Here is a 23,766-nt window from a genome sequence, read left to right as displayed (position 1 = left end):
CTCTTTACAAAAGGTGAAGTGTGTATGATGCTGCCATCTAGTGAGACATGTACGCAGCTGCAGACCGGAATGTAGCTGCGTACATAAATAATGTAATAATGTAGTGTAATAGTTGACTCATTGACTGGTTCCCTATGTGCATTGGTAGAGAAAGTATTCCGTCCTTTCCTTAAGTAAAAGAATATCACACTCTATTCCAAGTAAATGTCTTGAGTCGATAGTAAAAAAGTCATTAAGTCATGGTAAAGTATGCAAAAAAGTGATATAGTAATCACAGCATAATGTTAGAAAAAGTCATTAATATGTACGTCGGGTAACGGTTGAAGTTCATGAATAAGTCATATTGTAGCGTGTTGAAAATAGTTATAATAAAGTATGTCAAAAAAGTATTTAGTAGAGCATATCTAAAAGAGTGATAGTTTAATATGTCAAAAAAACGTCATAAAAGTCATATATATGTCATTGAATAGCTTATCGGAAAAAAAAAGTTATAAAAAATAATATAATATGTCAAAAAACGTAATTAAACAGTCAAAGTTGTCCAAAAAAGTCATAGTATAATAAGTCAACAAAGCCAAAATGAGTAATGGTCAAATTTGTTGACGGAAAACAATTCAGTTCATTGGAAAGCAACGGTATAATATGTCAAAAGGTTTTAAAAGTATAGTATCAAAGTTAAAGTTAATTATGTCAAAGAAGCGAGAGTTTTGCATGTTGAAAAAGAAGTACAAAAACACGTGAGATCTCATCACATGCACTAAAATAATGCACGGCCATCAATAGAAGAGGAGGAGCTAATTGACCTGATCTGTCATATTGATGAAGTTGCTAAATGATTCAATTTTGTTTCGCATTAGCTGCAAGTGTGCGACCATCTTCCTTTACACAGGAGCTCGGATAAGAACCCACACAGACTTGTGCTGAAAAACAACCATTTAAAACAAACGTGTATTCATTCACTCGTTTTGCCGCCTGCGACTGGATCGAGAAGAAAGAAAACACTCAATTCTTTCGTAGATTTTATTTCCCATCTGAAACGTCAGCGCTGTTATAACAAATAACCCGACACAATAGTGAAACACAACAAACAGACAAAAAAAAAGCTCAGTTCAAAAAGAACAAAAACACGAATAGCAAACGCCAAGACTTTTTAAAAAAGTGCCTCCCTCAATACCTTCAAAGGCCGGTCCATCACACAAAGAAGCGATGAACAAGTGATGTTTGCACAGCGTGAGAAGTCGATGATAAAAAGCTCTACTGTGCAGATAACCAACCAAGATCCAAGTTACCACAACAGAGGCCCCTTGTTTAACAGTGAGAAGGAGACGGGTCCATTTGGTCGCTTTTGTCCCGCATAGCAGCAAGAGGAGCACTACTACTTTGTTGTTCTTACAAAAAGGTAAAGTGTGGCGTACCTCGGTTTGAAAACATGACAAAGTACAGGAATGCGACACGCAGTATACCGATACGACCGCAAAACACTTTCACTTAGTGCTTCATCAACAAAAAAACACGCAGTTAAAATCGGAGTCGCGCATTAGCAAAACAAGACAAATAAACACGTAGTTTATTTCATACAAGTAACAACTGCACACAGACTATTCCAAACACCAGGCGCCTATCGACTTTAAATGAACAACAGTGAGCGACAGGATGTGATTCAAATATCACTGTAGGAGTAAGGCCATAAAACCAGACAAACAAATCACGTAAGTTCGTTTTCAGTCGTTTAGTTTCAAGGTCCGTATGCATCATTTCGTCCATCCGGTGACAACGATTTGGGATTATCGAGTTGCGATAATCTATTGTGGAGCTTTCGGTTTTTCCTAATTGACCTTGGAAGTAATGTGACAGAACAGTTCCAACTCAAGGTCCTCTGAAGGCTTTCTGCTAAGGCGTTCAACATTATTTCACAGAATGAAATATTAGACCAAGAGAGGACCTGAGAGAACAAGCATATTCCTGCATATTCTCAATGACTTTATTCCTTTACAATTGTGAATTTCAACTACATTGATAATTTAAAGGGACAGAACTGATATAATTGCATAATTTATCCGTGTTCTTTAACTGTGTTCATGTCACTTCTTACTTTCACCTTTTACCTTTAAACATCTGGATTTAAAATCCCCCTTCCCCACGTCCCCTTCCTACAGGGTTGTTCAACATGCAAAACCTTTTCGGTCACTCCGAACCTAAAAGACCGACTCACGTTGACGATGAACACGCACAGCGTCATGGATAGAATTTAATTACTTCAGGAAAGCAGGACATATTTGATAATTTTTTGATAAAAAGACCAAAAAGACCAAAAAACAAAAAAATCTCCCCCCAATAACAAGTGTTGTCAATGCAGCAAAGGCCTATGATGAAACACACAGTAAACAATGGTGCTGTAGTTTATTTGTCTATACATCGACATGCTGCTGTCTCTCACATTTAAAATATGTATTATAGAAAAGTCCAAAATAACTCCACTATTAACTCCTGTTTGAGAAACCTTTGCTCAAAACTGCAACGCCCAGCACATCAGCCTAGCAGGTTAACAAACCTTTTTCATTTTGTATTTTTCTTTGATAAAACATATTTTGTCTCATCAGTAGGACCAGTGAGGTTTGGGTCCGAGGGCCATAGAGACGGTGAGCATTTCGCACCGGCTAACAAACTTCTGTGAGGTTTTTGTTATTCAAAATTAGAAAGGAAATAGAGAATAAAGCTGGACTCATTCTTTGATTAAAATATTGAAAGTGTTTTTTTTTCAGCGTTTTTTTTTTTTTTGTTGAAAAAAAGTTGAAAAGTTGAAAACCATTTGCTTTGTTTCACCTCAGTATGAAAATCTGTAAGTGATGAAATCCAGATGGTCAGCCGTCTGGAATATAAACATGAAGCAACTAAAAAGCACAGTTTGGTTTAAGTCTTTGACACCTTGAATAGATACAAATTTGAACAAAATCATTCAAAACGACTCACAATTCAGCGATATGACATTAGCAGCATCGTAGGTACAGGACTTTTAAAATGCTGCTGTAAAGAAAGCCAAACATTTCCTTTTTTTTTTCTCCCAAAACTCTTTAGACAAACACGTAACACAAACGAGTCCAACCAAACTCAAGTAAACACAGTCAACACTTTTCTTAATCCGTCTTCAAACACATTTGAAGTGAACAATTTATTCTTTTCACGATTCCTCTGTGAATTCCGTTTAAATGAAGTGTGAACTCGTGGTCCATCAGACAGCGTGTGCCGACGTCCGGATGCGCCAAATGGGCAACCTTTTTCTTCTCTGTAAAAACACTTCTGTACTGCTGTTAAGATCAGAAATGCAGCAACTTTGTCCGTGTCTATCGCACAACACAACAAGTGTGTGTTTTACCCGGGCGGGACGGGGGGGGGGGAGCACGGACGTGTCGGTGAAGGTCGTGAAGGTCGTGCAACCCCGTTCCGGCCCGTCCACCATCCTCCACCATCCTCCACCTGCTCTCCATTGTCTCACATCCGTCAGCCGGCGCGTCACAGGGCAGAGACTCTGATGATGTTGATGCCGGCCGAGCTTGCGGCCGGGTCTGCGGGCGGCCTCCTCTGGGGGGGCCTGCGCAGGCTGTCGCTATCGGGCGTCAGGTCGGGGGGGCTCGGGAGGCTGATGATCGCCGTGGTGATCCGGCCGCCTTTGCTGTTGAGCCGGCCGCTTTCCTCGGCTTTGCGGTTGAGGTTTGAACGGCTGGAGGGAAAACGGGCAGAATTAAGTAACACAGTGTTCCTCTATTGCAGTAATGTGAGAGACCACAGTATCTACACGGCAGACTGTTGCACAATATGTTTCCTCTTTTGCTGCATAATATGCAATGTTTCATTTATTGCTGTTTGTTGCAATGCTCTTATATATACAGTGAAATGCTTTTAGTGCGCACATATACCATTCGATAATAAGCAATTTAAGTTGAAAATAAGCTTTTTAGCCTTTAGCCTGGTAACTCCATCCACATCACTGCAAACACGTTTTCTGACTCCACCTCTCTGGGGGTGTTAACCCTTTCATCCAAGCTAGCAGCCTGCTGCTGTCCTCTGCTCTTACCTGGCGGTGTGCGACTGTATGTGGAGGGCGCTGAGCTCCTGCAGGGGCCCCTGTGTGTGTGTTGGGACGGGACGGCCGGAGGGCAGAGGGGCGTTTCTCTTCGCCCTGCAGCCACAGCAGCTGCCCGCGGAGCTGTCGTGGGTGGAGATGGAGGGGCTGCGCGACGGGCACGTCTGCAGCGCCGTCTCTAAACAGTTCTGCTGGTACATCTGCTCGTCCACAAACACGTGAGCCTGGAGGGGAGAAACAGGAGGGTGGTTTAAATACTCACCTCTGTGAGTATACAGAGGTAAATAAAAAAACAGATTCATGGGAGCCCGGGGGGGTTAACAACATTATTTGATGATTAAATACAGGAAAGGAGGATAATAAATTGTGATTATAATAACTTACTAATGGCCTATTATTTACAGAATGAAGATCGGACCCTGTTCTATACACGAGCCACGTTTGGATAGTTTAAGTCCACTTTCCTGATGATACTCACATCGTTTAACCGTAGTGAGATTAAGTAATTTGACCTTGTAGTATTGTCATAATTCAATAGGTAAATTACTAATAACACATCATTTCAACATCTTTGATGCCGCTGGTGGGTGTAAGGAGTCGAGTGTACCCACAGTGGTTTTCTCCAGACAGTTCAGTAGGTGGTGGTGTTGGCTCTCTAACAGAGAGGTGCACTTGGTCAGCTTCTGCTCATCCTCTTCTGTATCCTAACACACACACACACAATTAATGAATGTTGACAACTCTCACTCTGTGCAACAATTCACTTTGTCGTCAGTAATGTAAAGGCAGATGTGGCGCTTTCGTTCTGCTTTATGTCGCCCACCTTAAACCGGACCACCTTGGTTTGAGCTCGTTGATTTCAATTTTGTTGTTAGCAGGTAACCAAAAAATTCCAGATGTTTGCTTTTGAATAACTTACAAGCAAGTTAGAACATCGTGGACCACGTTTCTGCTCGGTGTGACTCGACCCTTCCGTTAATAACAATTCATACCATCAATGGCTTTTGTGTGGTTCGCTGTATAAGACGAGAGCAAATTAACTCCCACTTCCAGTTTATTGAACTACTGAAAGTCTAAAGCTGTGTTGTTTTCAGCTCTTTCATGAAACGATCCAAGTGGGTACCAATGTGCGTCATGTGATGCTCCAGGCAGCTGAACAGTTATTGATGTATGAAAGTGGAAAAACACAACAGAAGAAAGTGATGAAAATGTTGGCATCCCCCCCCCCCCCCCCCTGAAACGAGACTGGGTGTCGCGGCTCCAACACAGCTTAGTCTCAGAGTAATCAGAACTGCCAAAAAACATGAAAACAAATACATTCCCTTTCCACAGCGCACGTTGTGACTGAAAGAATTCGGGTGGGCGGTGATCCAGCCCAAGGACTCTCATCCAGACACATGATTCGATGATGTGGGCACGACAAAACTACGCCTTCTGACTCCTCAATATGTAGATCGGCCCCGCGGCAGAAGTCCCCTCCAATAAAACCATAAAGCTACAGACTGAGAACAGTGACAAGGTTCAAGGTTGTTTCCACGCGACCACAGAGGCTGATTCGATGCAGTCTGGAATGTGACCCTGGTTGTAACACATAAACGTTTATATTTTTCATAACCAGCAGATGGGAATACCTCAGTAAATTAAATACTTGACAAATCAAGGTATGTTGTCATTAAATAACCTGCAGGACCGTCATGCATAACCATTTCCATGAGCTTGGTGATTTCAGTCACAGATCAGCTATTTATTTTATGTAGCTTTTTGAATAGACTTAAAGGAGAAGAGCGTTCTTCAATGTGAGAAATTATGCTTCTTTTTTCCTGCTTTGAGATGATTTTCCACCGTTTCCTGAGTCACTGTACTTTCTTGAAGTAAACTAAATCAAATGGGCTGTAGCATTTCTGGCCGCACAGCGCCGTGCTGTGATGTGGTGCTGTAGTCAAATCTCTGGGTGCATTCAGACACCCCGAGCGACCGACGGGGAAGACAAAATGTTGATTTGTTTCCGACCTGTTTTAGTCACCCGGAAATAAATGAATTACTGCATTGTTGGTTGTACAACCCTGCGGTTGGATTATTGGGTTATGGCCAGAAATGCTTTTTGTGAGGTCACAATAAACTTCGACCATTCTGTAGACATTTGTGTTTAGATATCACATTCAGGGTTATGGACCTGACAATGTGGGCCTGTGATCAGAACTACAAGTGAAAAGTGCAGATTAAAAAGCGCCTGAAGGGATCGAGCTGCGTGGTCTTTCTACGCTGGGCTCACATAAAACTTGACAGGATTATCAATAATTCCCCCGTAACGATAATGAGCCGGTGATTTGAAAATGTCAGAAAATGTAAAAAGACCAGAACTCCTCATCCAACTACAGGTGGTGAGAGGACCAGTGATTCTATCATACATTCTGACTGACAGCAGTGACACCACCCTAATGTGGCAGCCTCGTCACGCAAACGCAGGGGGGGGTGGGGGGTGGGGGGTGGGGGGTGTAGGGTTTGGGGGGTGTGGGTCGCTCAGCGCTCACAGATGGCGTTTACATGATAATTCTAACCACTTCTTTCACACCGGACTCGATTAGATCCAAATGCATCTTTAGTAACAATCTGCAAGGGTGGGGTGGGATGGTGGGGGGGGGTGTCACAGCACAGAGTGACGGACTGGATGGAAGCGATATAAGCAGTTTGATGTGGCGGTGATGAGTTGCAGGGGGAAAAGGGTTTGCGACACGGTGGCGGTTACTTACTTTAAAGAGCAGACAGTTGGTCGACCCCTGCAGGTGGAGACAAAGACAAACACGTGTAATTAAAGTTAATGGCTTTTTGGTTTAGAAACACACTTTTTTACTTTCTTTCAGAGAGTTAGACGCGAAGATCAATCGCTTGTGTCTAAAGTAATTCAGTTATATCCAGTGTCTCTCCTGTGCAAGCAGGAGGTAATTAGCCTGCCGTGTCCAGGGTAATGAAATAGCCAAAAGTTAATCCAGGCTGGCTGTTTCTCCCCGTTTCTGTCAACTAAACTGTACAAAGGCTGAGTGATTTGGAAAAAAAACCCCAAATATTGCAGGTTCAATGATGATGACAAAAAACTAGAACGTAACAATACTGAGTTTAAGTTCTCTGCTTCCCCAAAGTTCAATTTCAAGGCATCTTTTATTTAACGCATTAACCATCAAATTTTAACCAAGAGAGCAACACAACAGTAAAACGACCTCCGTTGTTTGACTTCAAGACTTGGATGAAATAAAATAAAGTTTCTAAATTAAAGACAACCAAGAAAAGTAAACCGCCCACACAGGAGATTATTGAAATAACTCCTCTGCAATCACCGCTGCCCCGAATAACAACCGAGAGTAATGACTCCAACTCCTGATGCTTTTTTTATAGCCTCTAAAATGATTTCTAAATCCTCCTTTTCTTAATTACAGCAGTAATTGTTGGTGGCGTCATTCGTGGGTCTTTGTGTTCTGCTCATGTGTGAAGTTGCTGCTTCCCGGCTATTGACTTTCGGCGAGCTGTTACAATGAGTAGAAAAGCGCGTTTGAAAAGGAACAATGTGATTAATGCCCCTCCCTGAATAAGAGTGCGTGCCAAGTGAATAGTGGTGTTCACCGTCAGCTCCAGCAGCTCGTTGAGCAGTCCGTTGCGCTTGCTGTGCAGGAAGGCGTTGGCGCTGCCGGACTTGGATATTCTTATTCTGGCCAGTCTGGCTTTCTGGGCCGTGGGAAGAAGAAGAGGGAGGAAGAGGTCACGTGGTCAGACAGAGTGGGAGGGAGGTTCACGGAAGATGAGCAATGCCGGTGTTAAAATTACGAGAAGCTGCCGACTCATCAGCCTAACAGAGAAGAGTATAATGCTTGTTATAGACACTACTCTTCAATACATGGCCACAAGTGTGGAGATTGGAATATAAAATGCTGGGTTTATCTTACTTCATGCAAAAGAACATAGATTAGAAAACTGTGCTAACCGTTAGTCATAATTATTGCGATATAATATTTTACCAATGGACACCAGAAGCAAATAAATCGACAAATTATAAAAGACAGAAGACATATGGGAAATTGTTGTCAAGGAAGATGAATAAATCATAGATGAAATAGTTAACTATAGCCCTAATGAGACTCGTGGACACACTTTTTGCCAGATTTAGTGTTGATGGGATGAAAGTAGGTTACTCAATAAAAACTCATTGAGGAAAAAAAAGCAAGATTGAATGATTCTGTGTTATTCTGAATTGCCATTCCTTTTTTATCCTCCACATTAAGGTCAACCACCACTTATGAAATATATAAATCAAGAATGCCTCTTTGAAGCTGCGTCCACACGCTGAAATATTGCAGTTGGGTTCATTTAAAAGTCAGGAAATGATGATTCAACCTGAACCACACTGCATAGGATAAACAGAAGACGGCAACAAGGCAAAGCCCAGCTGCTCGTTTTAGTTTACGTGCAACCGAGTCACAACTAATGGGCCCCATTAGTGGTGATTCTACCCATAAGAGGCCTGTCTGCTGCTCATCAAATGTGTTCAAGTTCCCAGCTCCTCTTTGTCTACAATCAGGCGTAGCAAGAGGACGAGTGTGACACCCCCCTCCGACAGAGAAATGCGATTACTCAATACAGCGAGGGCGAGAGAGAGAGAGAGAGAGAGAGAGAGAGAGAGACAGGAAATGAGAGAGAAATCAGATTGGAAATTTCTTTAAATGAAGAGGATATTAGGAACAGTGTATACGAGATGAAGCGACCTGAAGTGCCTGTGAACACGTCGGGTGAGAGGATCCTTTAACCCTCTCCGATAAATGCATTTCAGAGAGGAGAGACAGGAGGAGCAATATCTGCTTCCCAGACGTGAATCAGAAGTAATGGAATTATTTCAGAAATTGTCCGTCAGGCTGTAGATACCTGCCAAGGTGAGAGGGATGCTGGAGGGACTCAGATGTAATGATAACAATTGTGTTTGTACGTGCACGGTATGTGAAATGGAGAGGGTGAGGGGTGGGAGGTGGGGGGGGGGGAGGCGTTAACTTCTTCCACCTAAAGCAACTTCAGCTACAGCGTGAATGCTTGAGAGGGAAAGCGCTGTCGCAGGCTGCCTGCGTTTCTCATTGATCAAAAGGTCGACTTGACAGGAGGAAAGAAAAGAAAAATATATGAGAGAATAATTAATGATCCTATTGATGTGGCGTGATGAGTATTCATCTTTTCTGATGGTCCACTGAGCCCAAATGCTTGTCTAAGGAATCTTTAGTTCAGACGTCTGAGCAAGTCGAGTTGGGTGATCTCTGGAGACGCAAGTTTCGACTCACATAGCAAGTCCGGGTCCACGTCATCATCAAGTCTTAAACATTTAAAAGGAAAAGGCTGTTTTTCTGTCAAAATCATTACAATACGTTAGTGGGTCCTTCTCAACGCTCTATGACTTGTTCCGCCTCGCTGCAGCTCTCATCATAAAGTCCGTAGAATTGTCCGTAGTCATTTGCAAAAGTGATTTTGTATTGCAGAGTCCAAAATGTCGCTAATTTCTAGCTGCAAGTTTAAGATGAACGTGTCTGCTTGTTAATAAACACATGCAACCCTGAAGACATCGATCTTTTCTCAGACCTTAAAATTGGACCTTTATGTGTAAATCTGGTGAGGTTCTGTTCTTAACTAAGGGTGTGAAGGATAAATCCTTTGGTTCAGATCTAGGCATTATATTTTTCACCAATTGTCCCTCGAGCAGGAGTAAAGTGCATTGATGGGGACCTTTGGATTAAAGTACATTCGCTGGGCTAGTAAGTATTCATGGTGTCGCTGTGCGTGTCCCTTTGGTGCGTTTCCGGGCAACATTTGAGGGCGATGAGGACGTTTTTCATCGACTAGAGAAGTTCTTGGAAGGTAAATCTGGTTGGATCTCTTCAACAAGCCCGGTGATGATGGATTCTCGTGATTTTTTGGTGGTCTCGGCCGGCGGATAAAAATCAGGCCTACTTTCTTCCACATTATCTTCCTCAATCAGACAGTCAGACTGCAGCGAAAAAGAGCGCGACTCGTCGCCTCGAAACTGGTGCACGTGTAAACCTTTTCTCTCCCACCGACGCCCCCCTCGTACTTTCTTAGGCCTCCTCCTCCTTTGTGTTCTCTCTCCGCTTCTTACTCCACGTCCATTCTCTCTTTCCTCATTTTCTCCTTTCATCCTTTTTTACTTTTCTTCAACATCCTGCCAACTCTCAGTGCAGCGCCACTTGACATCCCATTACGGCAGTGACCTCAGTCCATTTGCTGCCTCCATGTCAAAGAGACTCTGACGGCGAATACGCTGCAGCGCTTTGTTGTGCAGTGATATGAAGAAAAATAAAAAAAAGAAGTCTTCTGGGGGAGTTTTCTTTCTGAAAACCTCAGGGAAATAGGGATATTATTATTAGGGGTTATTTCACAGGCTAGTTACTCTATTTGTGGGTGACTGCAGGAGACACACACACACTTACACACACTCACACTCACACACGCTATTCACTACTTAGTAGGGAACGACGATCATTAAATCCAATTTAGATTCTCTACTTTCTATTTTCTGACTGTGAGGCTACAATGGGTACATGAGAAGACCTTTTTGCAGAGTCAAATCCCCATACGACTACATAATTGTAATGGGAGCCTGGAGCAGCCTGTTGTTAGAGGAGAACGGAGACGAATGAAACACGGAGAGGAAGGTAAAGCCACGATCTTAATATAAAATCTTTCCTGCTCTCCCTCATTTTCTCTTTTTTTTTTTCAAACTCATCCTATCGAGGGAAACAAGTGGCCAAAAGACTTATAAAGGCCTTTTTATGTGAATGGGTAAATACAATTGCTTGCAGTAAATGTGCTGGTAAATTGCTGACCTTTTACAGTTGTGGGCTTGAATTCAAGACACAAACAGACAATTACAGAAAGCAGTAAAGTCGCTGCTGCCGGCAGAGCAACAAAACGTCCTTTACTGGCGGAATTAAAGCATTCGCACTTCGTGAGAAGAACGGAGGAAACGAAAACACTTTTACTGCTTGTGTATTGTAGATTTAATATATTTGCATGAATTGCATCTTTGGGATGAATTAAGTTGACCTTTTTGTACATGGGTTTTTCTAAAAAAAATAATTAAAAAAATAACCTGTCTCCGTCCTTCCGTCTGTCTATCTTTCTATCGATATAAATGCTAAGAAATTATTGAAAAAATAATGATTCTTGTACTGGGGTTACAGTTAATTATATATTTTTGATCCTGTGACTGTAGCTTTTAGTGATGGATGTAATCATTTTGTTTTCCTAAACTCTTTCAGACCTTCTTGACCATGTCGGCTTAAAAGCTGCGGTTTCCAGGGCCAACAATACACTTTGAATTAAAGCAACTATAGCTCCGAAGCCTCTTTCAAGACTCCAGTCGTAAACAAACATACCAACCTATGCATCGGTGTTTTAAAGTCTGTTTCCTCACTACAGCAAAGAAGAGCTGCATTCAAAATTTCATTCAACATTTCAATGTTTTTTATGAATTAGTTCCTCATTTAAAGTAAATTTTGCATCGCAGAGTTTCTCCTCATTAATTTAATGGGGCGGATAAACTAGAGGAGATACTCGAAAGCACTTCATTCAAATGAGTTTTACTGTTGTGTCAATTTCCCTCAGGGGAAATTGTAAGATCCATTTAAAACAGTGGGTTGTGCTAAAAGGACCCACGGAAATGCTGCTAGTGTGAACATTAAACAAGGTTGTTTGTTGCTGTTGAATTAATTTAATTGAATAATAATGATAATATTTGAATATTAGAACATATGTGTCGCTAATTTAACAGAAATTCCGTCTGGGTGATAAAATGTTTGGTGAGTGAGTTACAAAAACACTATTCAGGCGGATCTCTGTCCTCCCGTGCTTTTGGTCTCTGCTGCTGTCGGAAATGGTTGCTAGGCAACAGTTGACTCATGCCCACACAAAAAAAATCAACAATATTCACTCCTAAATAAAGCGGCAATAACTACATTTTCTAAAAGTGTCCGTGAACAGTTAATGTAGAAATCTTTGTAGACCACATTTTGTGGTTCACTCCTTTTTTGAAAATGGATCTGAAAAATATTTTAGAAAATGAGGGGGCGGGTTGAGGAGTGATGGAACAAGTGAGAAAAACTGTAAAATGATATCAATATATGTTAATGTTGTGGCAAAATCAGATGACTAAAAGTCATCATGCCATTATTATTTTCTATCTAATAAGAAGTTTTTTGTTTCTTATTTTCCCCTTCTGCTCGGTCGATGCCTCGCATCCTCATTCAAATTGTTTTATTATATAATGTAATATTATTTGCAATACGATTAACTGGTTGTTTTTAGGTGATTTACTAACCTAACAAACATTCATTACTCGAAGGCGGCAGACACAATTGGGTTACATTAATGGTTTAAGAAACGGTTTTAATGAGTTTTCACTATTTGCATCCGTCACTATCGCGTCTAACATGTGTTTTAAAACGACCATGACTAAGATGTTTTTTTTTATCTAAACCTTATTTGACCTCTTATTTTATTCCCTATCATTTCAAATCTATATATTAATGAGAAAATGGGACACATATGATTTTCATATCGCTATGGATTCAAGCCAGACTTCTCCCTCCGCAATTAGCTATCAGCAGCTGCTCTCTAACTTAATAGCTCTCTTATCTTGCCCCGCGGAAAGGTCGAGCCCCCTGAGTGAGGGGAGTGAGTGGATAGCAAACATTTAGCACTTGGATTTAAAGTGTGCATTTGAGAAAGAGAGCGATGGGGAGCGTCCGCATGTGTGGAAGGACGTTGAATGATGGTGGATGTAAAAGGGCATAAAACGTCCTTTTTCAGGCGGAAGGACGGAGATCTACGATGCCGACACACATTTGAATTGAGTTTCATTATTTTCAGCATCCTTTTATAAAGTTTCATCTTTCCTGATAAGAAAAGCATCTGGATATTTACACACGCACACGCAAGACCATGCTCTTTTTATTAAACGCGTCAATCTGCCGTTCAAGCTCCCGCCGTAACGTGATAAAATCTACGAATACTTTTTTTGTTAATGTGCACACACTCCAACAAAACAACACCCAATCAACCCACGAAATGGACTCCGCCTGCTCGGAGCAGCACGAATGAAATAAAGACACTGACTTTTACCTTCTGAGCGCGGCGCTTGTCCGCTCTCTGGTTCTGGTGGTAGATGCGGCTGAAGTTAGAGACGATGACCGGGACCGGCAGGGCGATCACCAGCACGCCACTCAAGGAGCAGATGGAGCCGAAGATCTTCCCGGCGATCGTCTTTGGCACCATGTCTCCGTACCTGCAAATGAGGCTGATGAGGTCAGACAAAGTGCTGGGATGGAAACACGGTGTTGATACACAGGTTTCCGTCCCACGTGTGTTTATGGTTGTTTTCAATTAGAACATGATGAAAGTCTCTGCGTGGCACCAAAGCTGGCATTCCCAAAAAAGGAAATCATTTGGTTCCGTCATGAGTCAAACCATCAAACCTGCTGCTCAATTAATTGAAAATATCTCACATCTCTATCGCCATGCACAACAAGCAATATATGTACTCTGAATTTGTTTTGCAGACCAAAATTGCAACACGAGACACAACACTTGAGTCAATGAGGATTCATAGTGGTAAATTTCAATACTTTATAGTTAAACCCGCATAAGGGATTCATTTTGTGGTTGTTCGGTTGCAGCTGAAGCGAGCTGTAACTAAACCCTGAACAGCCCATTTTGTTAATCCAAAAAATATAATTGAGGCAGCTTTAACTATTTAACTACATCTCTTCTTCTCTGAGCACTGGTGAACGGCCTTTTAACAACATCCGAACTCCTGTAAAGCTTCCTTTGGGGCGTCCGATAATTCGATTACACAGGTGACTGGCTGCTTTTTAGATGGACAAAAGTGCTCAGATAGGTACCCTGCTCCCGCTATCGCTCCAGCTCAGCCGCCGGCCAAAGTTATGGACCACGATGGAGTTTAGTGGAACGTTCAGGATGAGCTTGTGAGCAGGTGGGAAATGACACTGAAATGACCCCCTGTAGAAGTGACTGACGTCAGGTTCAAGTAGTCTCAGCGCTGAAAGACAATGTTCGCTGGTGCTTGAGGTAAAGAGCAATTGAGTAATAGTGTAAAAGTGCTATGTGGCTGGTTGGGTTGCTCCTGCTGTTATTTCCTCCTTCCAAAACAAATGGTGAAAAACACCATGAGAGAACGTTTGGAGTTGGGTTTACGTTAAAGCCGGATTGTGACAGCCGTGTTGTCCGCACGCCAAGTTAATCAGAGCACAGACGGGGAAACGACCCCCTAAATCACCATAAGACCGGCCGCCGATGAGCATCATCTGGTTCAGCTCAACCGCAACCACGGAAACGCAGAATCCACTATGTCAATCAACTCTGCTGAATCCATCTTCTTCGTGCCTTTGCTCCACTCTCAGAGGACGGCAATGCGTGACATCTTAGTGGAGGTGCTGATCATTCTGCAGCTGCACACCTGTCAATCAACCTCAACGGCCGTGTCATTGTAAATACTTTCAAATCACAGGTGGCGGGTAATTTGATGAACCGTTTGTCAGTCAAAGTGTCAAAACAATAAACGAACTGAATTGGGAGGAAAGCGTGAAACGTCTTTTCCATCGGGAAAAGTTCTCAATCTTCTTCAAATGGACCCCCCCCCCCCCATCCAATCTCTCCAGGAGCCGTTATTCTTCTCCTTCTTCTTCTGCGAGTAGCTCGTCAAGTAGAGTGAATATTCTGCATAAGACACTGTTCTAGTAACCATTCAGCGGACCATTTTCCTCGAGGGGCCACTTGGGGAGAAACGGATGGAGCGGTTTGATTTTGATCCTCGACGCGTCTGTAAAACACTTGCCCTTGTTCAGAGCGCTCCTTCCCCCCCTGATCCTCTCTGGCTGTTTGGCCTCATCGGCTCATTCTGAATTTCCTCTCCACTGCGTTCTCTCCTCGACGAGACTCTTGACAGGTAAGCCTCGTGCACCGTTGACCACTGTGTCTCCTGAGGGCCGCTCTCTGCCCAGGCGTGGGTGCTTTTCCAGCTTTCAGGCTTTTATAAAAAATAAAAAAAATCGATGTGCGGGGGCCAAAAAGCTCCCACTTTCCATGACAAAAAGCTCTTTAATCGCCAGACTTACCTGCTTCTTACTACCATGCAGTCTGAAGAGCTGGGGGGGGATTATCACAAAGCCAGCCTTCTGCTCTGCCTGAACAAATACGCGGGAAACAACGTCATATTGATCAAATCAATTTTTAGGGTTCATTTTGTTAAATATTTTTCCTCACCAAGTTGAGAGGAGCACATATGATACGTACATTGCACAGTTGATAAAATAAGACTATAAATCAACAGTGTTTTTGACTCTTATGTATTTGTGACGGACACATTAACTGAAATAATCCAGCAAAATGCACAATTAAATCTACAAATTGGAAACTTATTAGTTATTAATCATGTTTACTGTGATAAAAGATGATATGCTCACACGCCAAACCCCTTTTTTCTCTCCTAGTAAAACGTTATCTTATTTAGTTTGAAAACTCATCGCAGTCAGGCTGATTCGAACTGCAAGTGCAGAAGGTAGAGTGAGAAATATGACGGATTATTAACAAGCGATGGGGATTTGACCACAGGGCTCATATTTATTGTTGCCGAGTTCTGCTCCTGTGCAGCCAGACGATCAGACAAATGGTTTCACAGTTCTCTCCGCTCACTGGCTCTCAGCCGATGAGAGACGGCATTCTGCCGGCTGTGTCTTTCACTGCTCTGTGGTTATGATGTGACACTTCTTACCCACTATGATGTGTTAAACATCACTAGAACTGTGATATGGTGGAAGATGCAGAGCTTTGCATTTTGAAATGAACAAGTTCATAGCAGGGTGTCACCATTAAAGGACATGGAAAGACAACAGAGCACTTAAATTATGAATAGATAGTTGTGATTTGATCTCAGGCAGCAAAGGAGGTCATTCTGGAGCTGGACCACTTATTCACAGCAACCACCTTCTCATTATAAATTGAATTAATTTAAATCATTTTATTTCTTCATTCGTGTGTTCAAAAAGAATACGACACTGGCTGCCTTTGTACCACAGCGCAGAAATGCTGCTCCATTCCTCAAAATGCTGCATCCGGTACGTGCAAAGCCACATTCCTGTCAGGTTAACCTTGTATTGTGAACATGGTATTTCTGCTGGTTTAGCTGAGGATCATTGGGAAAAAGATAAAATGCAACGCTGTAACAAGAACTGTTTAATAGTAGAGTTGTTTAATAGTATTCAAATCCTGTAGTGCATCTGTCATTATTATGTAAATATAGTATATCGCATACTAAATAATGGATATATTAGTGGATGAAAATGAACAGAAGGAGTTCAATTAAAACCACATTTATGCAAGTCGTTACGACAACGTAAACCGTAAATCGGTTTGTATGGATTTCCTCAATTTATGTATGTAATGTGTTTTTTGACTGATGTGTCATGGCTTTTAGAACCATTATGTATGTGGAAAAAGTAAGTATTCCCAATTTATGCCAAGCCAGGCCTCTAACAACACTGTGTCTGTGTCTATTTGTAGCATTCAACAGTGTTCAATGAGACGATTCAGCTAATCCCATGCTCGTATTTTGCATAAACAGATCTACAAATTTGCATCGGTTTTTGCATCGGCTGCTGTGTGAAATGTCAAGGGAAAGAAACTTTTGCTTATTTAAATAATACGGATTAATTAGAGGGTTAATGACTTGTGTATAAATAATGCAAAACAAGGCAGGTCACGAAGATTATTATGTTGCAGAAAGGCAAACTTAGTGAATCGATGGCAGGATAAAAGCCGTTAACCTTTTCAAATCAATACGCTGACGTGTGCCACCATGAGAAACAGTCAAGTATAGATCAAATGTAGTAAGTAATGAATCATTCTGGAAATTTCTGAAAGGGTTGTTGAACGATGCAACAAGGCACGAACCACAGCAGCGGGTAAATTGTCTTCAGCAGGGATTCATTACTTCGCTCTTCCCATCTGCCACAAGTTGAAAAAAAAGTGGAAAAAATCAATTGTGAAGGGAACTTATTCAGTCGTGTGTTTTATCTGTTCCAATCTCTCTTTTTTTGCTCTTTATTATGACAAACTCAGCTGTAGCTTCCACAAGGTGGGAAAAAAAGAGCGTGGTCTTGAGAGGTCGGTGAGGGGCTACAAACGAAACAGAATCTAGGTTAGCAACGGAACCAAAGCAATCAATCTGGTCTAATGGTCCTAAATCGTTACGGCTTTGATGAAGCACATTAGAAAGTTTTATTACGCAACCAGCTGAAGGACTAAACATTTTTTTTAATCATAGAGGGGGACGGTTTTATTCACGCCTTGAAAGGTGAAAAGCTTACTCAGTAATTACTCACTTTTATATATCTTGAAGATTTATCACCTGTGTGAACTGAAGGTGCTCAGAAAAACCTTAATTGATTAGACCGTGTCGCCAGTCATGTAACTCATCAATCAACACACAAACGCACAAAGGAAAACTACACAGTGGGCCGAGGCTTGCAGAGATCTCATCTGTTACAGATGACATTTCGTTTTAAATCCCCAAAAAGGGATGAAAATGTCTCTATTGCATTTACACATCCCCACACTGTTGATGGTTTCATTGGATTTGGACTGTCCGATGTGTGTGACAGCTAATGCTACAGCTGAAGTGGGTCCAAGAGCTGATTTAATACATTACATGGCGGGTGCATTCGGGCAAAGTCCCAAGATCATGTCAAATTTTGTTGAATGTGTCTCTGGACCATTCCAGAGATTGGGTGGGTGGGAGCTGCGAGCATGCAAAATGTGGAATTTCAAAAAGCTGCAGTTCCCCAAAGTAGCTGCAATCAATTGATTTAAATCCCACAGGTGATAAAATACTTGTTTTCTCAAAATTTGAGTTCATGTTCACTTTGTACAAACTTTAAGTAGATTAGTCTTCAACAGAAGTGTCGTAAAACATCTGGCATAAAATGCTTGTTTAACCCTTATGTTATGTTTAGGGTCAATTTGACCCATTTCAATTTTTGTGTTGACCAAAGTGCAGGTTATCCTTACTTTTTTTCCACGAAATTTTCTGACTTTTCCTCATCTAGGGTCATGAACTGCTGTGTAAAATCTGGACACTTTGATGTGTCGTGGAGTGTCTGCACACAGTTTGTATACAAAGATGATGTTGCGGGTCATTTTGACCCAGACACAAAGTGGCTGTTCAAATCCCAAATAAACATGTCTCTTTGATGTACTTTATTATGATTGCCTCTGAATAGCCAATCAGAACCAGGTGTTTATGGAAGAGAGACTTTCTCTCCCCTGTCCTTCTCACTGTTTCAATGCCCTTTCTCTGAGAAATACACCAAAAATGAGCTCCAGACGATTTTCAGCTGAAGAAGTATTATCACAGCTTATGAACTGGGATAGTGATGTAGAGGAAGATGTTTCAGAGACAGAGGATCCTTCAGAGCCAGAGGACAATGCTATTGATGATCCAGATTATCAATTTCCCCACGATGAGGAGGATTCAGAGGACGAGTCTGCCGGTTTCCCTTCATCAGATGAAAAACAAGAAACGTCATCCACAGAGGGGACATGGACATCTAAAGATGGTAACGTAAAATGGTCAACATCACCACACCAAAGCCGAGGCAGATTGTCATCATCAAATGTCATCAAAATGACTCCTGGTCCGACAAGATTTGCTGTCACAAGAGTTGATGATATTCAATCAGCATTTCAGCTCTTCATATCCCCACCCATAGAGAAGATAATCCTCAACATGACCAACTTGGAGGGGAGGCGTGTCTTTCAAGAAAAATGGAAGCCACTAGATCCAACTGACTTGCATGCTTACATTGGAATTCTGGTGTTAGCTGGAGTATACAGGTCAAAGGGTGAAGCAACTGCAAGTTTATGGGATGAAGAGAATGGAAGGCCAATCTTCCGAGCAACAATGTCTTTGGAGACATTTCACATGATCTCTCGTGTGATCCGATTTGACAACCGTGACACCAGAGCTGGTCGACGCGAGAGAGACAAACTTGCAGCGATCAGAGATGTCTGGGATAAATGGGTCGAAATCCTGCCTTTACTGTATAATCCTGGCCCCCATGTTACTGTCGATGAGCGCCTTGTTCCATTCAGAGGACGCTGTCCTTTCCGACAGTATATGCCAAGCAAGCCTGCGAAATATGGCATCAAAATATGGGCAGCCTGTGATGCAAAATCCAGTTATGCGTGGAACCTGCAGGTATATACTGGAAAGCCACCTGGAGGAGCACCTGAGAAGAATCAGGGAATGCGTGTGGTATTGGAGATGACTGAAGGGCTGCAAGGTCACAACATCACATGTGACAACTTCTTTACATCCTACCGTCTTGGAGATGAACTTCAGGAGAGAAAGCTGACTATGTTGGGAACAGTCAGAAAAAATAAACCAGAACTTCCCAGTGAGATTTTGAAGATGCAAGGAAGACCTCTGCATTCCTCAAAATTTGCTTTCACGGAGAAAACAACACTTGTTTCTTACTGCCCAAAGAGAAACAAGAATGTTCTTGTTGAGCACAATGCACAAAGATGCTTCTCTGAGCACAAGAGAGGACATGAAGCCACAAATGATCCTGGATTACAACGCCACCAAAGGAGGAGTTGACAATCTTGACAAAGTCACAGCCACATATAGCTGCCAGCGCAAGACTGCCCGTTGGCCCTTGGTGGTTTTCTACAACATTGTGGATGTGTCTGCTTACAATGCCTATGTGCTGTGGATTGAGATCAACCAGCAGTGGAATGCCAGCAAACTGTACCGACGTCGACTTTTCCTGGAAGAACTAGGCAAAGAACTTGTCACTCCCAAGATCCAGAACCGGGCCAGGCCAGCTCGAACCCCAGCAGCTGCAGCTGTCATCACAAAGGTCCAGGGCAGGGCATCTGACCAACCCACAATGGATCCTTCGGATACAGGTGCAAAGAAACGCAAAAGATGCCAAGTCTGTCCCTCCCGAGATGACAGTAAAACAAGTACCTGTTGTGTGAGGTGCAAGAAGTACATCTGCAGAAAGCACACCGTCACATTCTGTCCATCATGTGGGGAACACTGAAAATGTTGAACATTGAAAACCCCAGGAGAATGGGGCAAGTTAAATGAAAGTGTTAAATTAAGTGTTTGTGACGAAGAAAAACATGATATCAGGAGTTCTTTAATATAGTGTTTGAATTGTACATCTCTTCTTCTCATCTCTTCTTAATGTTTGTTTAATCTAAAACAAAGTTATTATTGGTTTAACTTCATTTTTGACTGTTTTGTGTGCTTTTAGACAATACGGGTCAAAATGACCCGCAACATAATAAACGTATTTTTTTCTCAACATAATACAAGGGTTAATCATAATGGATTTATTGCACAAGGTCATCGGGTCAAGCGATGACAGCAATTGGTCGTGCACTCGATCACATGACTGTCACAAATAGTTCACTTTAGGGTTTGCTTTTGGATGTTGTGCGACAAAAAGCACATTGAGCCAAAAAGCATTTAGAAAGTATTGAAAATAGACAACGGATGATGAATTCTGTCTTTAGAAACATTTAATATACATGTGTTTTCTTTTAATCTGCCTTCATTTTGATTGGCTCTGCTTGTACTAGAATCAGTGTTGGATAATCTCATTAAAGTTACAGTACAAGCGCAGTTTGTTTGAGCACCTGGCAAAATGGAATGGAAAAACCAAGAGCCAATGAGGGGACATTTGCATAGTATTTTTGTTAAATTATTATTTTAATGGCTGGATATTATTAAAAACTGGCTGATACCAGTATTATTATAAAGAATAGAATTATTTTTATATATCCGGGTATCTTTTGACTAGAGAACTTTTGATAGTACTTATGGTGCCTGGTTATTTAACAGCGATATCTCAAGTTATTGCGTTACCGAACATTAATACATAATTATTGTTAAATTCTAAACTGAATTTCTCAAGCTAGGAAACAAACGTGAAGTCTTTATCTAAAACAATTAACTTGAGGTTATAACTGAGCATAATATGAAGGTCTATGTTGTTGAAAATCCATTTCTGAACTAATACAATTTAAAATGAATCAAAGCAGATTCACTCCTGAAAAATGTCTGAATGCTTAACAGAGCTGAGAGGAACTGCAGGGTTGTACAATTATTGTCAATACCCCTTTTACATTACACCATTTGACCCATTGTCCGTATGAAATGATCTATTAGTGCAGCTGAATGACGTGAGGGATTGTCTGTCTGCTCGAGTTTTGCGCTCCGTCAGATTGTCTATAGCAATGTCGCAAACACCAAAAGGTCTCAGGAATGAACTCGAGCGCCATGCGACACAAGTTGTGATAAACTTGATGCCCCCTAATACCCAGCGGCAGGCGGTGCATTGACACAAGCACTCCACTTGAGGCTGGAGGCGGTGCAACCAAGAGGAAAGCTATGAGATGAAGAATAATTCAATACATATTTGTGGAAACAATATTTAAAAATTCAATTTGTATTCCGATGATGATTACGCCCTCAGAGAAGGCCGTCACTGCTATTGCAAAAAAAAAAAAGAGTTACTTACTTCTCTTTTAAACGTAAAATGTTGTTCATAAGAACATTTGAAAACTGCACATTTGAACTGAAACCAAAAGTCGGTGACTAACTTTGAATGTGAGTAAGACTTAAAAATCATCTCACAAACTTTCCTTTCCCCACAAGTAGGGAGCATTTAAAGGTCAGACTCTTCCTTACCGAACCATCGTGGTCTCGTTTGGTGCTCTTTCGACTTTCTCGGAGACGACGCAGAAACTAATCTGCACTACTAAAGCTCAAAAAATGGCAATAGGGCCGGACCATCTTTCCAGGGGGACTGCAGGAGTAGCACAACCTGCATTATTCATATTTACAGACAATCTCACCTTGTTTTTCTACTGAGAGTAAGCAGGAGAGGGGACAGGAAGAGCCGAAAAAAGAGAAAAGGAAGCCTGTGTGTGTGTGTGTGTGTGTGTGTGTGTGTGTGTGTGTGTGTGTGTGTGTGTGTGTGTGTGTGTGTGTGTGTGTGAAGGGGTTAACAAAAGGAAAAGAAACAAGCGGATGTGTGCTATTACACACAAAGGATTGCCAGCTGGGTGGGATATTAGTTTGTGTGACCCGCTGCCATTAGAAGCTCAGCCCCATTCATCATGAGCAGTGTGAGCTCCTTGTTAAATTACAAGGTGGTCCGTATGAACAGGGAGAGTTAACATCAAGGTGGTTAGAACAGGGAGTTTATCTACAATCATCGATGAAGCTGATTTATCTGTTGGCCAAAGGATGATGTATGAGAAAGTAATCGCTGTCAAACAGCAGAAAACAACAAATTCTGATTTATGTATTTTTTTTCACTAACTTGAGGTTTCCACAAGCAAACGCTGTCATTTTTTTAAAATCACTGTTTAACATTCAAACTTCTTCAGTACAGCGGCAATCTGTTCCCTGTCCTAACTCGTCAAATGCCGACACTTCGTCGGGACTCGCTGCCACTTTGCGGCTCATTGGGTAGAACGGCGCGTCAAGCTATGATGCTCCACATCGGTTCAGATTGTGAATTGAAAGAAACGAACGCTTGGTTTGGTTTATGAAGTCCTTCAGGTGAGAGCAAAACCTAATGTTGTAAACGCAACAATAGACAAACAATACGTTGTTGATTTCTCACATGAGCTGTGGCTTGTTTTCGCTCCTTTGTCTGCTCTTTATTTAAGTCACTCGTGCTGCGTACTGGCCACTAACCTACCTAAATACTACACGGCGAGTGAATGTCTGTTATTTTCAGTAAAAGTATTCTCAGCTCAATAACGTCATTACTAGGGTAGTTGGTCCCTACAGAAGGTCGTATTTTCTTTGAAGGTGATGTTATAAAAAGATTGAATTGAAAAATAAAAGACTTTGAACTTTGTATTTCATTTTTTCTGTGAGGTATTGAATATTTGACCTTGTTATTTCAAAGAGTTTGGATAACAAATATTGCTTGTTGAACTGCTAGAAGCTCAGAGGTATTAGAAACACGGAAAGTAAAGTCACTTTTGTCAAAGGGTCGCAAGCCGAAAAGATGTGAAAATACAAAAATGTGCTGTATTTTATAAGGCGTTTATGTTAAATCTGCATTCTGGAATTCACCCCACGGAAAGTCTTATTTCTAGTCAACAGAGGATTTACGGTGTTTAACGACATTCCTGCTTGTTTGCAATGTTCCAAGATGATGAAATACGGAGTGAAAAATGACCAAATGTTTGCAAAGCCTCAGTAAGTGTCAGGAACTCTTTGAGAGAAAATCCTCCTCACCTGGAGGATAATTCAGACCCTTTGTTTGTAGTCTCCTTTGTACTTTTCCATCCAATTCAAATACATCCTGCGACCTAGTTTACTTGGCTCACTAGGCATGGAATAAATAGCCCGTGTTATCATTGTACAGCAGTTATGATTAGCAGAGTACTATCAGTGTAAGTAAGTATTCCCAGCGTTATTGCAAACTCTACCTTCTAATTATTGTTTCTAACGCAAGAATATGTGACATCTGGCGGGTCTAATGTTTAGCAATGGGAGTCATGATTTCAGCCAATTAATTTAACCAACAACT

The 23,766-nt window shown here is 41.6% G+C and overlaps 1 protein-coding gene across 1 annotated transcript in view; it reads right to left on the bottom strand.

The window, feature by feature from the left end:
* Window positions 1-1,006: 1,006 nt before the first annotated feature.
* The window catches only part of LOC120835077 (A-type voltage-gated potassium channel KCND3), a 49,129-nt gene continuing 26,369 nt past the window's right edge, over window positions 1,007-23,766 (bottom strand). Inside the window, exons 3-8 of the mRNA XM_040203622.2 lie at window positions 13,247-13,409; window positions 7,697-7,798; window positions 6,832-6,858; window positions 4,693-4,785; window positions 4,073-4,305; window positions 1,007-3,718 (exon numbers count right to left, since the gene is read on the bottom strand). Of these exons, the coding sequence (XP_040059556.2) occupies window positions 3,511-3,718; window positions 4,073-4,305; window positions 4,693-4,785; window positions 6,832-6,858; window positions 7,697-7,798; window positions 13,247-13,409 (826 nt within the window). The 3' untranslated portion in view covers window positions 1,007-3,510. The remainder of the gene's footprint in view (window positions 3,719-4,072; window positions 4,306-4,692; window positions 4,786-6,831; window positions 6,859-7,696; window positions 7,799-13,246; window positions 13,410-23,766) is intronic.

This window comes from Gasterosteus aculeatus, chromosome 17 (genome assembly GCF_964276395.1).
Source record: "Gasterosteus aculeatus chromosome 17, fGasAcu3.hap1.1, whole genome shotgun sequence".
NCBI lineage: Eukaryota > Metazoa > Chordata > Actinopteri > Perciformes > Gasterosteidae > Gasterosteus > Gasterosteus aculeatus.
The sequence above is the reverse complement of the archived record's forward strand: the minus strand, read 5'-3'. Positions and strand labels throughout refer to the sequence as shown.